Raw genomic sequence first — 13,653 nt, 5'->3', positions numbered from 1 at the left:
TAACAAATATGATTTACTCCAACCTGTTTTCCTGTGACCACGTATCTACGACACAACTTCCAAAAATTTTGAGGAGGAGTCCCTAAAGGATCATTGTTTGTAGGCAAGTTTATTTGTATAGCACATGTCATGTACAGAGACAATTCAAAGTGCTTTACATTAAACATTAAAGGAAACAAAAGAAATAGTAAAAATGTGATCATTAAATTAAAATTAAAAGAAAGTAAAAAGATTTTAATTTAAAACAAGCATAGATAAACAGTGCAGACGTAAACTTTTGAATACATATTAATCAAATAACTGAGAACAGGTGAGTCTTTAACCTGGATTTAAATACACTGAGTGTTTCAGCAGATCTAAGGTTTTCTGGAAGTCTGTTCCAGATCTGTGGAGCATAGAAGCTGAATGCAGCTTCTCCATGTAAAGTAAACCTTTTTGTATCATTTAAAAAGGTTTACTTAGTACTTAAAAAAAAAACTCTTTCCACATCGAGTTATAAACTTTCCAAATCGGAAAAAATTATAAGTTTGCCAAGTAGGTTTCATTGTGAACCAAATGTCTGTTCCTTTGACACCACACGATGAACTGAAGCAAAGTATCTTGATTAAGTACCCACTCTGCTTTATAATCTGCTAGGAGATATTTTATATTAATGTTTCATCAAACTGAATACACTTGAAGCTGCAGAGAACTTTATTAAGATGCATGCAGTCATCACGTCAATAACTGACTGACTTACCAGCCAAATAAACAATTTTGCATAGAAAAACCTCAGGTGTTTGATTGTACATTATATTATGTAAAACTTGAATGGCGTGCAGCGTTTGACTTACGAAGCAGCTGATTACACATTAATTTTAATTGTTCTTTATTTAATGTCTTTTTTTATTTTATTTTTTTTCTTCAGCTTGTAGCAAAAACTTAGAGTCATTAATTAATGATTGACATGTCGGAGTTGTGTTTTGGTTGGACCTGAATTCTGCCAAAAATAATAATTTAAGCTGGTCTGACTCCATTGTGTTAAATAATGACTTTAGATACATTGAAATCCTGAGTGACAGGGAGGACATGGAGCCATGCTGCTCAGGGAGAGGCTGGGACTCACTGTGGCGTCTCTCTTGGTCTCTTGGTGAACAGGTTGGTTCAGATCATCCTGGTTCCGAGTGCTGAAGCTCCTAATGGTCTCAATGCTGCCACAAAGTGAGCTGCTGATCTTTTCTGGGTTCATGTTTTCTGTGCCATTCTCCAACAAACTGACGGGAACAGAGATACATTTGAGGACAACAAGAAACCACCAAAATGCAGATCCATCCATCCATCCATGTTCTTCCACTCCTCTGGGACCGGGTCGCGGTGGCAGCAGTCTAAGCAAAGATGCCCAGACTTCCCTATCCCCGGTCACTTCCTCCAGCTCCTCTGGGGGGACCCCAAGGGTTAGGGTCTATCTCACGCTCCGATCTTCCCTCACTCGTGAACAAGACCCCAAGATATTTAAACTCCTCCACCTGAGGCAGGAGCACTCCACCCACCCAGAGAGGGCAAACTACCTTTCTCTGGTCAAGAACCAAGGCCTCAGTTCAAAATGCAGATCTTTTTTTTTCAGGGTGGGAGAGTTTTTTATATATCAATGACAGCTTTATAACAATAATAAAAAAAAAAAACTCAGTGAATGACCGCCCTCTTCAGATCAACCTGCAGAATTAAATGCATGAATATGATAAAAGAAGGACATGCATTGGGGGGTTAGGAAAGGGTGTGCATTGACACCCCCCCACCCACCCCGACTCCAAACCAGCTGCCACAGCAATGACACAAATGAATGTGTGGGGAGGCAACATGGAGACGGAGGGATAAGAATGACAAGCAGAAACACAGTCTGAGCTGCACTGGAGTTAGTACAGAGGGTTTAGTCCCAGTTCTTATTGGACTGAGTCTGCGCCCGATCCGAATTCTCCCCTTTTTTCTCCCCCTAGCCCTTCCCCTTCGTTTATCCCTCTTTGCTCGCTCCAAACGGAGGGGGATGAAAAAATAGTGTCTAATATTTCGGACGTGACTTTCGTTCAATGACGTCATCAACATCACCGATCTGATAGCATTAGCGCGGAGCTTCCAGTGCTTGAATAAACATAACAAACACGGTTTTATAACTTTAAAAAGGTCACACTACAACATAAAGTCATTACTTACGTTTAATGTAAACTTCTGAGGTTCAGAGAACACCAACGTGAAGAAAAGAGCTTTTCAGAGCAACAAGGTTTACTCTCACGATAGCAGACTTTGGACCCCTCTGTTTGGAGCGTGAAACTTAAAAATAATAATCCGGACACGACTTTGACTTCAACTGACCATCCAAATGGAGGGGGAGGGAGGAGGGGAGTATTCGGATCGGGCCTAAGACCTTACAGGATTAAAACCTGAGCTCAAACATAGAATCATGGAATGCATCACAGGAAAGGCGGTGCAGAGTCCAGTTTGAGGCTCCTCTTGTTAAGCTCTGAGGATGTGAACATCAAATATGAAGTCTTCGGTTTGGACACAATGAAGTTCAGTCCAATAGGAGACCAGTCACACCAAGTTGGAATAGCTTACTTGTGAAAACACAAAAGTAGCTCTCCACCATGATCAACACCTTAGAGCTGTCAAAAGACACCAGAGACAAGATTGTAGACCTGCTCTAGACTGGGATAAACAAATACAGACTAAGCAGCAGTTTGGAGTGAAAAGACAACTGTTGGAACAATTAATAAAAAATGGAAGAAGATTACGGAGAATCTCCCTCCACCTGGAGCTCTATGAAAGATCTCATCTAATTGAACAATGATCTGCAGAAACCTAAGGAAACAGCCCAGAACTGGTCAAACAGTGCTGGGACCACAGTAACAAAGGTTACCATAGCAACACACAGCATCATCACGGATTCAAATCCTGGAGAGGTAAAGATTGAGGGCTCATTGTTTATTTGATTTTAAATGTGTATTTGTTTATTTTTACATAATTTGGGGTTCCAGCTCAAAAACTCAACAAAAGTTTTGTGATGTTACCTCTGAGACGGAGAAGAGTCAGTCGGCGGGTTGAGGGGACCGGTTCTGTTGGAAGGGTGATGTGATGGCATCCAGCTGACCATCCTGCTTGGAGACTCCTGGAACCAAAGAGAAAACAATCAATACAACCAAAGATGGGAGACAATCTGATGACAGCAGCCAACCAACCATGTTGCTGCTGCTGTTTTTCAGCTGGTTGTGCAGCAGTTTGGTGGCACCGTCCTGAAAGGTTTTGGGTAAGGCTCCAAGCAGCATGGTGAACTCTGGAGTGTTGAGGTTGAACATGAAGACTAGCACTAGCTGGGCCGCCTGTATGGAGGGACGCACAGCAGGTCAGGAAGAGCTATGAAGGAGGAATGGCAGTCAGACTTATCTAAAACAGAGATTTTAAGGGGATATAAGAAAAAATGCATTTTTCACCAGCTTCAATCAGATGACCAGCAAATGTGGACCAAAGAAAAAAACATTGTTAGTGCTGCATTCAATTGCACTTTTGAAAGACTTTATTCAAGGTGAAACATAAACACAAGAAGCAGGTTCTGGTGGAGAACAAGATGTTTTTGTTGAGATGACTATTAAACATGCTGGTTAAGTAAAAAACCTAGAATCCTGTAACATTCAGAGGAATTCATGTCCAAACAAGGATCTGGTCTTCATCATCAACTCCATTTTACGGTTGGGAGAATTCTGGTCAGACATCTCCACTTCAATGTTTGAAGTCTTGAGGTTTGCTGAGGCGTGGCTTTTCTGAACCAATTCCTTTACTCAAAGGAGCAACTTCTCCTCAGAGAACCATCAGCACCTCCAATCTTTGACTAGCAGGATTTAATTTAAAATGAGTTATAATTGAAGCAGGGTGCCTAGAAGAAGCTTTGCTGGACTGCTGGGAGTTTGACATGTAAGAGCAAATTCCAAACTGTACAAAAAACTGTTGATTACATTTAAGGTGATCGATAATTTCAATAAATATTTGAAACATTGTTGGAAAGCCAGGATTGTAGAGAAAAATGTTTCAAAGAAACAGAAGTTAGTGCGAGCCCATCAGACAAAGAAAAACCAAAGCAATCACTAAAAAGTAAAAATTCCTGTCACGTAAAGAAAAACTGCAGAGTTTAGGTCAAGCTTTTGGTGAGAGATATTCTTTAGTTTCTGCATTAGGAACCAGGCAGGTTGTTTTTATGTCGGGTTGGTTGCTGAGGAGACTCTACTTCCTTCTCTTCTCTTGGTTGGTCTTTAGCAGTGGTATACCGTCGGGGCCTGCAAAGCTTTCAGTGAAGGCCTAACATTGTCTGAAAAGACGTATCTAAATCACAGAGAAATGTTTTACTTTTAAATATATATTTGCCCAAAATATAATTTAGATATTTCCAACTGTTCTGTCTGCTTCTTTGTGGTGGCTTTCTGCTGATTAAACCACAGTCATATATAGATTAAACTTTTACGTTGATTCAATGACCAACCAATCAGAATTTGAGTTAGGGTGTCTGTAGTTTCATAAGAATGAATGATGACGTATTTGCCTCTGATTGGATGGTCAATGCTCGCACTACCAAAAGCTAATCTCTTCTGTTTTTCAGGCTGTAGGCAGCAGCTGCTCTGGATTTTATCTTGAATCACTCACTGTTTTGCAGTTAACAATAGAAGAAGGTGGAGAAGTTGATTTAGTTGCTGATTTATTGTGAAACTCGTTCTTAAGATGGAATTTTGTGGGAAAGCTGGACATTGTCAAAAAAGGCCAACCAACCCTGAAGGTAATGAGTCTCTCGTAAGGAAAAGGACTTGTCCGCCACTTTCAGCCTTCCAGCAGTTCTGTCTGGACAGGCAACAGAGTTTTAAGACAATCTTGAGCGACAAAGAGGCCAGAATAAGAACTTCCACGCCACCAGTGAACGTACCATGGCTTCTCCGAACACCTCGAGCTGCAGGGTCTCATTACTGGCAGCTCCACGGCAGGATTTCAGACAATATCATTTCCTAGACAAAAACAGTTTTCCAGACCATGACAAACTGGTGTTTATCACCCTCATCAAACCCCAGGAGCACCAGAAAAACTTCCTGCTCGCATCCCTCTCCAGTTTAACAACGCGCTCTGATCTGTCTCAGTTGAGACTTTCATATCCAACATGCATGATTCTGCAGGAGAATCTCCTGCTGAACTCCTAGACTTCCTTCATGGATGGAGTTCATCTTGAAATAAGTTTGATTTGCTGTAAATAAAAAAGCTTATTTTGAAGGTTAATGAGTTGTCAGTTGTACTGTGCTATTTGTTTCAGCGGTTATTGCAGTGGGAGGAGACTTGCATGTGCAGAGTTTGTTTTTACCAGATGGGAAATTGTAGTGAATTCAGTCAATTTAATGATCCATTCATGATGGAGTTGCTTCATAAAATAATATGCATATATTACTGGATGATGTTAGAAATATAAGATAGTTCATATTAACGAGGATGTTTTTGGCGGAGGGAGACTGAAGGCTCAGCTCTGAAGTGAACTGACCACCACTGGTCTAAGATAACTCCCAGGCGGTCGAGCAAAGTTTGATCCCAAGGGCTGAATACGATCAATGTGAATAAGTCTTCAATTCAATTCATCCATCCATCCATCCATCTTCTTGACCGCTTTGTCCCTTTCGGGGTCGCGGGGGTGCCGGAGCCTATCCCGGCTACTGAAGGGCAAAGGCGGGGTACACCCTGGACAGGTCGCCAGTCTGTCTCAGGGCCTCAATCACACACCCATTCACTCTCACATTCACACCTAGGGACAATTTAGAGTCACCAATTAACCTATGAAGCATGTTTTGTGATGGTGGGAGGAAGCCGGAGTCCCCGGTGAAAACCCACGCATGCACGGGGAGAACATGCAAACTCCACACAGAAAGGTCCCAGCCGGGATTCGAACCGGGGCCTTCTCGCTGTGAGGCGAGAGCGCTAACCACTGCACCACCGTGCAGCCCCAATTCAATTCAATTCAATTCAATTTTATTTATATAGCCCAAAATCACAAAGAAAATTTGCCTCATTGGGCTTCATGCAGGTAATTTTACAGATGCAGAAGTTAGTCATAAAATATGAAAAAATAGCTAAAAACTAAACAGACTAAATAAACTGGTTATCCCTGCCCTTAGACCCTCCCTCCCGGTAAGGAAAAACTCTGAAAAATCCGGAGTCAGGAAAAAATAAGAAATCTTAGGGATCCCCTAAGGTTTCTTCTGATGATCTTCGACCATCGATGAAACACAGAGATGAGCTTTTGAAAAACGCAGCAAGACTCAAGCCCTTCACCAGGACTTTGTTTCGAGGGAAAACAGTGGAAAAAGTGTGAACATGTAACATGCATGAGGAGGAGATAACTGCAGCGGACTCAAGGCCATCCACAGGACTGATTATCAGACTTCTGCTCCACAAACTGCAGCTGAGCAGACACAAACCAGAAGACTGATAACTCTCTAGTAAACATGTTTTATTCAACATGTTATTTGCAACAGCCATCAGACTGAAACAGAAGCAGAAGTCATCTTCTGTGGAGAATCGTTTTATCGTCTCATATCTGACACAAAAACATTCAAATGAAGAAAATGTGTTTTGATCTCGATAAGATGTCAGACCTGCATGGACTCACCTTTCTCACATCTGAACTTTTGGGTTCGGTGGTCCAGGTTATGATACGAGACACAGCCAGCCGGGTCTCACTAGAGTTCACAAAGTCTGCCGGGTCCATGTGGTGAGCCAGAGACTCGATGTACTTCAAGATCGCCACCTTCACCTGAGTAGGGTGAGCTTTAGTTCACGTCTGAACAGAATCAAGTTACGCATGAAAAAGAGTCTAAACTTAAAAAAAAAAAATAAAAAAAAAAAACGTTTTTTGAAGAGATTTTTGTCAGATGTTTGAATGTCTAGGATTCTATTACATTCTACAGACTAACTCCGGACTTCATAGTTCAGTTTCTTTTATACTGACATGAATACTTGTGACCTAAAAACATTTTGACCTCAGGGTGAAAGAAGGGTTAGCACAAAGATTTTTACTGTCAAAACAACAAAATTGGGAAAATATTCTGACATAAAAACATTGAACAAAGTTCATGACTCAGATCATTGCACAAAATGCAACCATGTAAATTCAAGAAGAAGTTACAGCAGGATGTAACGTTTGCCCTCAGTTTAAAATCTTCTCCTATGCTGTTGCATCCAGACATGGAAAGACCCGTGAACGTGACCTCTGGCACTCGACGGGGACACCGCGTTTCGTCTCCAGAGTCATTCCAGCAAAAGCAGATTGGACCCGTTTTTAGACAGCTGAGCTGAACTTTTGCCTTTCTAGGATCTGGATTAACTGTTGTATATAACGTAATATTTGATTTCCTCCTTCAAAAGCTCTACTCATTCCATTCACTGGATGTAACTTCTGATGACGTGAGCTGCTGACCTCTTTCAGGTCATCCTTGCAAAAGAGATCTTGATCTCAACAAGCCTTTACCTGGTGAAATAGAGGTAATCAATCAGTTATATCAGCAACACAGGACACTCGGGTTTTCAGAGAAAAGCTCCTGAAGTCAGAAAACAAACACCACAGCCATGTTCATCCACATGTGTTACGGCCCCTGGCTTGCTAGGCTTGTGTGTGTCTGTATATGTATGTATGTATGTATGTCTGTTTGTTTAGCTTGTTTACAGCTTCCTTGAAAGGCCAGCAGTGCTTGCTGTTGGCTCCGCCTCCCTCAAGGAAAACCATCTCTCCTCCCTCCACTCACCTTCACCAATTACCAGGCCAGGACGGAAGGATATAAAAGAAGTGGCCCAACCTGGATGAGGTGGCGGCTGAAATTCCAGAGGGAATCAGTTTCCTCAGCCTGCCCCTGTTGTCGGCCGCAGCTGATATAAGCCTGTTTTGCCTGGTGTTGCCCTTTCTGTAAATTTAGGTTTGGGACTTTGGTTTTGCCTGAGGTTGTGATTTGCTTTTTGGTTTTGTATTTATGTTAATGTCTAACTAATGCTAAAAAGCCTGAGATTTTAAGTTTGAAATTCTTCTCCCCTCATTCTTGGCTACCTGTGTTGGGTTTATTTTAAGTTTTTTTTGTAATAAACGGCCCAGCAGCCAATCTTATTTGATCCCTCCCGGTTTCTTTTTCTATATGTTGCACCTTTTCCCCTTTGGGGACAAAAACAACATGCACATCAAACATTAACATTTTGGATTAAAGATCAAAAAGAGAAGATCACATTTTATGTTTTGGTTTCTGCAAACATTTTTTTTCCTGAATGGATCTTTTTGGTTCTTTGGTCGTAAACAGACAGAAATGGGGGGGGGACATCCATGCTTTACCTTCAGGTTTGGAGTCTGAGTTTGATCAACGATGAACCTCATGAGAATGTTGAACTGAAGGTCAACTGGGAAAGACTCTCTGATGAAGAACAAGACAAAGCTGTAGTATTAACGGAGCAGCTAAACAGATTCAATCATTATTTTGTAAACCAGAGCGGGTGGCTGAAATTCATTTACTCATCACAAAAATCCCAAACTCAATCTGTCTCTGGGACGTGAATGAACATGAGCTGATACCAACAGTATCAGAGGGTCTAAAACAGGGATAACCAGTTTAGTTTAGTCTGGTTAGTTCAGTTTATCAAACAGATAATGTTTATATTTATGACTAATTTTATGTTTTTGGTGTGAAGCCCGTTCAGACAAATCTGCTGTGATGTTGGATTCTAGAAATAAAATTGAACTGAATAGTTAGCAACTTAAAAAAGGAAAAACTCAGCAGATTGTGATGATATGACGGTGATTAAAAAAACTGAAAAATAGAACCTCTAACAAACAAATGTAACAAAATATTGCAAACTGAGAGATTCCCAAATCAAATGAAAGTTGCTAAAGTGATCCATATTTATAAGAGCAAAGACAAACTATCAACCTGCTTCTCTCCTTCCAGAGTTCTCAAACATTCTAGAAAATATATTCAATAACAAACTATTTATATAAATTGATGACATCAATGGCTGTCACTCATGCTGTGAAGGGAATCACATACACTCCGGAGAAAAATAAATAGGCAGCTGGAATTTTCATTGACTTAAAGAAAAGCATTTGAGAATCAATCATGACATCCTACTGGACAATGTGACGAAGAGGCAGAGGTGTGCAGATCCACATGCAAACGTGGTTTAATAAAGGCAAACAAAGCCAGGCAGGACAAAGCAAGGCGTAGTCAAAATGCAGGGACGAGGCAGGGAGGCGAGGAGGCAGGCAAGAGTCAGTACACAGAGGATCAAACAAAGGACTAAACGCTCAGAATGGATGCAGGGCAAACAAGACTTCACAGTGAGCTGTGGTGAGAACCCAGACTAAATACTGTGGTGGTGATGAGCAGATGGATAACAGCTGAGGATGATCACAGTCCTGAGTGAAGGCAGATGAGGTGGTCAAAACGCAGGTGAGACTCCGCTCTGATGGTTGAAGGAGGAAGTAGCAGGTTGAACCATGACAGACAAACTGTGGCTCAAAATTATTTATTCATTTTATTTGACTACTGCAGGGTGAGAAGATTTTTAACAGGAAGGAAAGAATGTGTGAAGTTAGAAGAATTGACATCAGATCCTAAGAAAATGAGCAGTGGTGTTCCACAAGCATACCCGCCAGGATTTCACGGCAGATTTTTATGATTGTTGCGGCCTAAAACGCCTGATGATTCTGCTACTTTTCTCAAGGGTCCAGCAAAAGTTACAATTTTTTAAAATGTTTGTTTTAATTGAAAAGTACTTAAAAATGTTAATTATAAAATAATCTTTACATTGTCATTTTCTAAATCTTTATATTGTGACAAATGTCCTAGGAAAATACTTCACCATCACCATATGCAACGTTGTTGTGCTGTCATTTAACATAAACTTTGAAATACTAAATGAACTGTGCTCCTCCCTGCTCACAATAACCCAAATATCTGTGTATTGATTTAAACATACTGTAGAATGAAACAACATTCTCCAGGGAAAAATTTAAAACTTAGAAAAAAACAGCATAATCAGATTAATCCTCTGATCTCCATGATCTCCTCAGAATCTTCCTCTTTACATTTCAAAAGCATCACTGGTGAATCTCTGGTAGAGGAAGACCACAGCTTTGAGGAGCTGATCTGGTTGTTTTTCTAGTTGATGTGTTTCTTTATTTCTGAAATGAGTTTGTGTGATTTGTTTGTGGGATTGTCTACTGTCATTGCTAAAATAAACCAATAATGGAGGGCCTTTTTTCTCATACGAGTTTATAGAAATTCACAACACTGAAAGATTGAAAAACATGCTTGCTGTGACCCACCTGGTGACATCCAGAGCTTTCTGGACTTTGGCGTGGACGGAGCCCAGCAGGTCGGCCCCCATCTTCTTCAGGAGCTGGGTGAGGAGGACGAAGAGCCAGTCTTGCAGGTCGTCTCTGTGCACAGAGATGAAATCCAGCAGAGTCTCCAGGAACATGCTGAACACCTGCAGACAGACTCTGTCAGAACAGCGTCTTCACTCTGCAGAGGGTGGTCTGAATCCCACTTACTCTCTGTTGGATCAGAGCAGAAACCCAGAACAGCGTTAGCTCAGGAACATGCACATCATGAGCTTTCATAAATGAAACTCTTACTTTGCTGTGAGGATCCGAAAACATCCTGGAGAAAATCTCACAAACTCGCTTCAGTTCCACTCGACTGCAGCAAATCAAACGATAGAACACTTGATCAATAAAGGATACGTTTTTTAAAGACCAGAAACGTGGCTGAAGACGGAGATGTGAGGAACAGACTTCCTTCTTAAACCTCCAGCCTGAAGCGGAGCTGCAGTCCCACCTGAGGATTCTCTGGTTCTTCAGGAGTTTCTGCAGACCCAGCAGGCCCTCCTTCCTTTCAGACCAGTTGGAGCTGGCGCAGTGGTTCAGGACTTCCGCCACGTCTTCCGTTTGCTGCAGGTAATGAGGGATGCGTCCGCTCCGGGAGCTGTAGGAGCGGTCCGAGCAGGCGCTCGAGGCGTCGCTGGTGGCGTCGTCATCCGAGTATGTTCCTGGAGACTCGTAGCGGCGCCTGAGCGGCCTCCTCTGCAGACATCAGATCACAACATCTGAACTCTGAGAACATGAACATGAAGACGTGTCTGCAGACATACAACTCACTGTGCTGAGAGACAGAAACATCAAAAAAGAAATTAAACACAAACTCAGTTCTCTTAGTTTTTAACTCTATCAGAACATTCGGGGTCAGAAGTAAAAATGATTAATTTGGAGCAAATAGATGAAATATGAGAGAAAAACAATGAGACAGTGGTTCCTCGTTAACAACTGGAGTCATTCATTCATTTTCCTGACCGCTTCTTCCCTTTCGGGGTCGCGGGGGTGCCGGAGCCTAACCCGGCTGCCGAAGGGCGAAGGCGGGGTACACCCTGGACAGGTCACCAGTCTGTCCCAGGGCCTCAATCACACACATTCACTCTCACATTCACACCTAGGGGCAATTTAGAGCCACCAATGAACCTATGAAGCATGTTTTTGGACGGTGGGAGGAAGCCGGAGTCCCCGGTGAAAACGCACGCATGCACGGGGAGAACATGCAAACTCCACACAGAAAGGTCCCAGCCGGGAGTCGAACCGGGGCCTTCTCGCTGTGAGGCAAGAGCGCTAACCACTGCGCCACCGTGCAGCCCAACCATTGGAGTTTTGTTCATAGAAATTACTGTGTAGTCAGCTTTTTTTTACATTAATTCTAGATGTTTTAAGGTGGTAAAACTGCTCATTACAAACTTTATCCATTTTATTAGACAGACAAACATTGTGATACTTTTCCTTTTTTTAAACTCTCAAAGTTCAAACCTTCATAGACAACAAGTCCAGGATTATAAAATGAAAACAAAGATCTGACGGTAACACTTAAAAAGCTTTATTAACACATTAACAACCATTATTAATATTATTATTGGGTGTTTGTGAAACATTTATTAAGCCAAATAAAACCAAATAAAGTTTATTAACATACATAGTAAGATTCATTAAGATCTAAGGTGAGACTAATATCTAGGGATGTCCCGATCAGGTTTTTTTGGGACCGATCCGATTCCGAGTCATTTGATTTTGTGTATCTGCCGATACCGAGTCCCGATCCGATACTTTTATAAGACATTTAAAACATGAATAAATTAAACAAACAGATTAGTGTTGTCCCTCATTTATATTTCATTAACCTTCTTTTATCATTAAAAACTTAAATAAAACACTTCTGTGAAGAGCTTTAATAAACAAGTAAAAATACAGCAAATATAAACTAGGGAAAAAATACAGTTTTCTTGTTATATAAGTGATAATTATTCATGTGATAAAGTTTAGTGACTTTAGCTTTAAGATCTTTAGAGCTATTGAACATTTTTGACCAAATGTGATTCCTGTCCTCATTTAGAATTCTTAAAAATAAATTATGACTTTGTTTTAGCATAAAATTTGATGAGTGTTCATGAATAGCTGATATCATTATTAGTTTTAATTTATTAGTTGTATTTATTTAGTTATTTTTAAGATCATGTGCTTATTTTTTTAAGTTCTTAAGACATCACATTTTTGGTTTTATTACCACAGTAGTTAATTTTTTTAACTGTTATTTCTCTGTCAGATAAATCAAACAGGCATATCAAAGGACAGCTCGGGTCCTAAGGAGTTAAATCACGGCGCTAGCATGTAGCAGTTAGCAGCTGCTGTGTAGCCGTCTGTCTGCAGCATGAAGAGCTTCACATTAAAAAGAAACAAAAACTTTCTGTTGGATACCTTTAGAGGTTGTTGTTTGAGTTATAACAAACCAATAGAGACACTTGCTGTCAGTTTAAAGCGTTTTTAAAAGAGTTATTGGTCCCGGAAGTTAGCTTTCTAGCTAGCTTTGTTTACGTTAGCCTTCTGCTTGAGCTGCTGCCTTTTTCTGCTGCGTTTTCTGGTGATGACATTTTGTGATCTTTTCATGACATGCGGACTTGTAGTGGAGTATTTATCCGTAATGATAAGATGAAATATAAAGCTCTGATCATAATGAGAATAAATGAAATATCCGATCCTGATCGGACAAAGGAGTCCGATTTCGATCGAGTCTTCAATCACGTGTTCGGGACCGATTTCCGATCTTGTGATCTGATCGGGGCATCCCTACTAATATTTGTCTATGAAGGTCTCATTAATTAAACTGCTTACTAGCTTAACTAATGTATGAACTATCTAACATTATAACATCTAAAGTGTTACTGATCTGATTCCACCAAAGATTTAGATAATTATGGCAAACGGAGCATTTTATACACGAGAAATGGCACAGAGGAGATTGATTGACAAGGTCAAAGATCAACCAGGACACAGAACACGATGCAGCTTAAAAAAAGCAACTAAAAAAGATCCGAACAGTGAAGACATACGGAAGCTGACAAAAGTAAACCCCATTTCTTTTTTTTTTTACAATTGTTTTCGTGATAACGACATTTACCATCTCGTTATCATGAGCAAATGACATTTGTTTTCTCGTGATAACGAGATATAACTGTCCCTTTCTCTCTTTCCTGTTATAGTCACTTTATGATGCGTCCTGGGGCCTGAACCAGCGGTGTACAGTTTACACC

At 40.8% G+C, this 13,653-nt stretch overlaps 1 protein-coding gene across 1 annotated transcript in view; it reads right to left on the bottom strand.

Annotated features, from left to right (window-relative positions):
• The window catches only part of LOC112154875 (CLIP-associating protein 1-B), a 68,446-nt gene that overhangs the window by 7,182 nt on the left and 47,611 nt on the right, over positions 1-13,653 (bottom strand). The window contains exons 26-33 of the mRNA XM_024286103.2: positions 10,866-11,110; positions 10,658-10,727; positions 10,352-10,515; positions 8,363-8,441; positions 6,659-6,802; positions 3,210-3,350; positions 3,042-3,139; positions 1,106-1,253 (exon numbers count right to left, since the gene is read on the bottom strand). Coding sequence (XP_024141871.1) covers positions 1,106-1,253; positions 3,042-3,139; positions 3,210-3,350; positions 6,659-6,802; positions 8,363-8,441; positions 10,352-10,515; positions 10,658-10,727; positions 10,866-11,110 — 1,089 coding nt within the window. The remainder of the gene's footprint in view (positions 1-1,105; positions 1,254-3,041; positions 3,140-3,209; positions 3,351-6,658; positions 6,803-8,362; positions 8,442-10,351; positions 10,516-10,657; positions 10,728-10,865; positions 11,111-13,653) is intronic.

Source organism: Oryzias melastigma, linkage group LG21, assembly GCF_002922805.2.
Source record: "Oryzias melastigma strain HK-1 linkage group LG21, ASM292280v2, whole genome shotgun sequence".
Lineage (NCBI taxonomy): Eukaryota > Metazoa > Chordata > Actinopteri > Beloniformes > Adrianichthyidae > Oryzias > Oryzias melastigma.
Note: the sequence above shows the minus strand (reverse complement) of the source record. Positions and strands in the feature narration are given on the sequence as shown.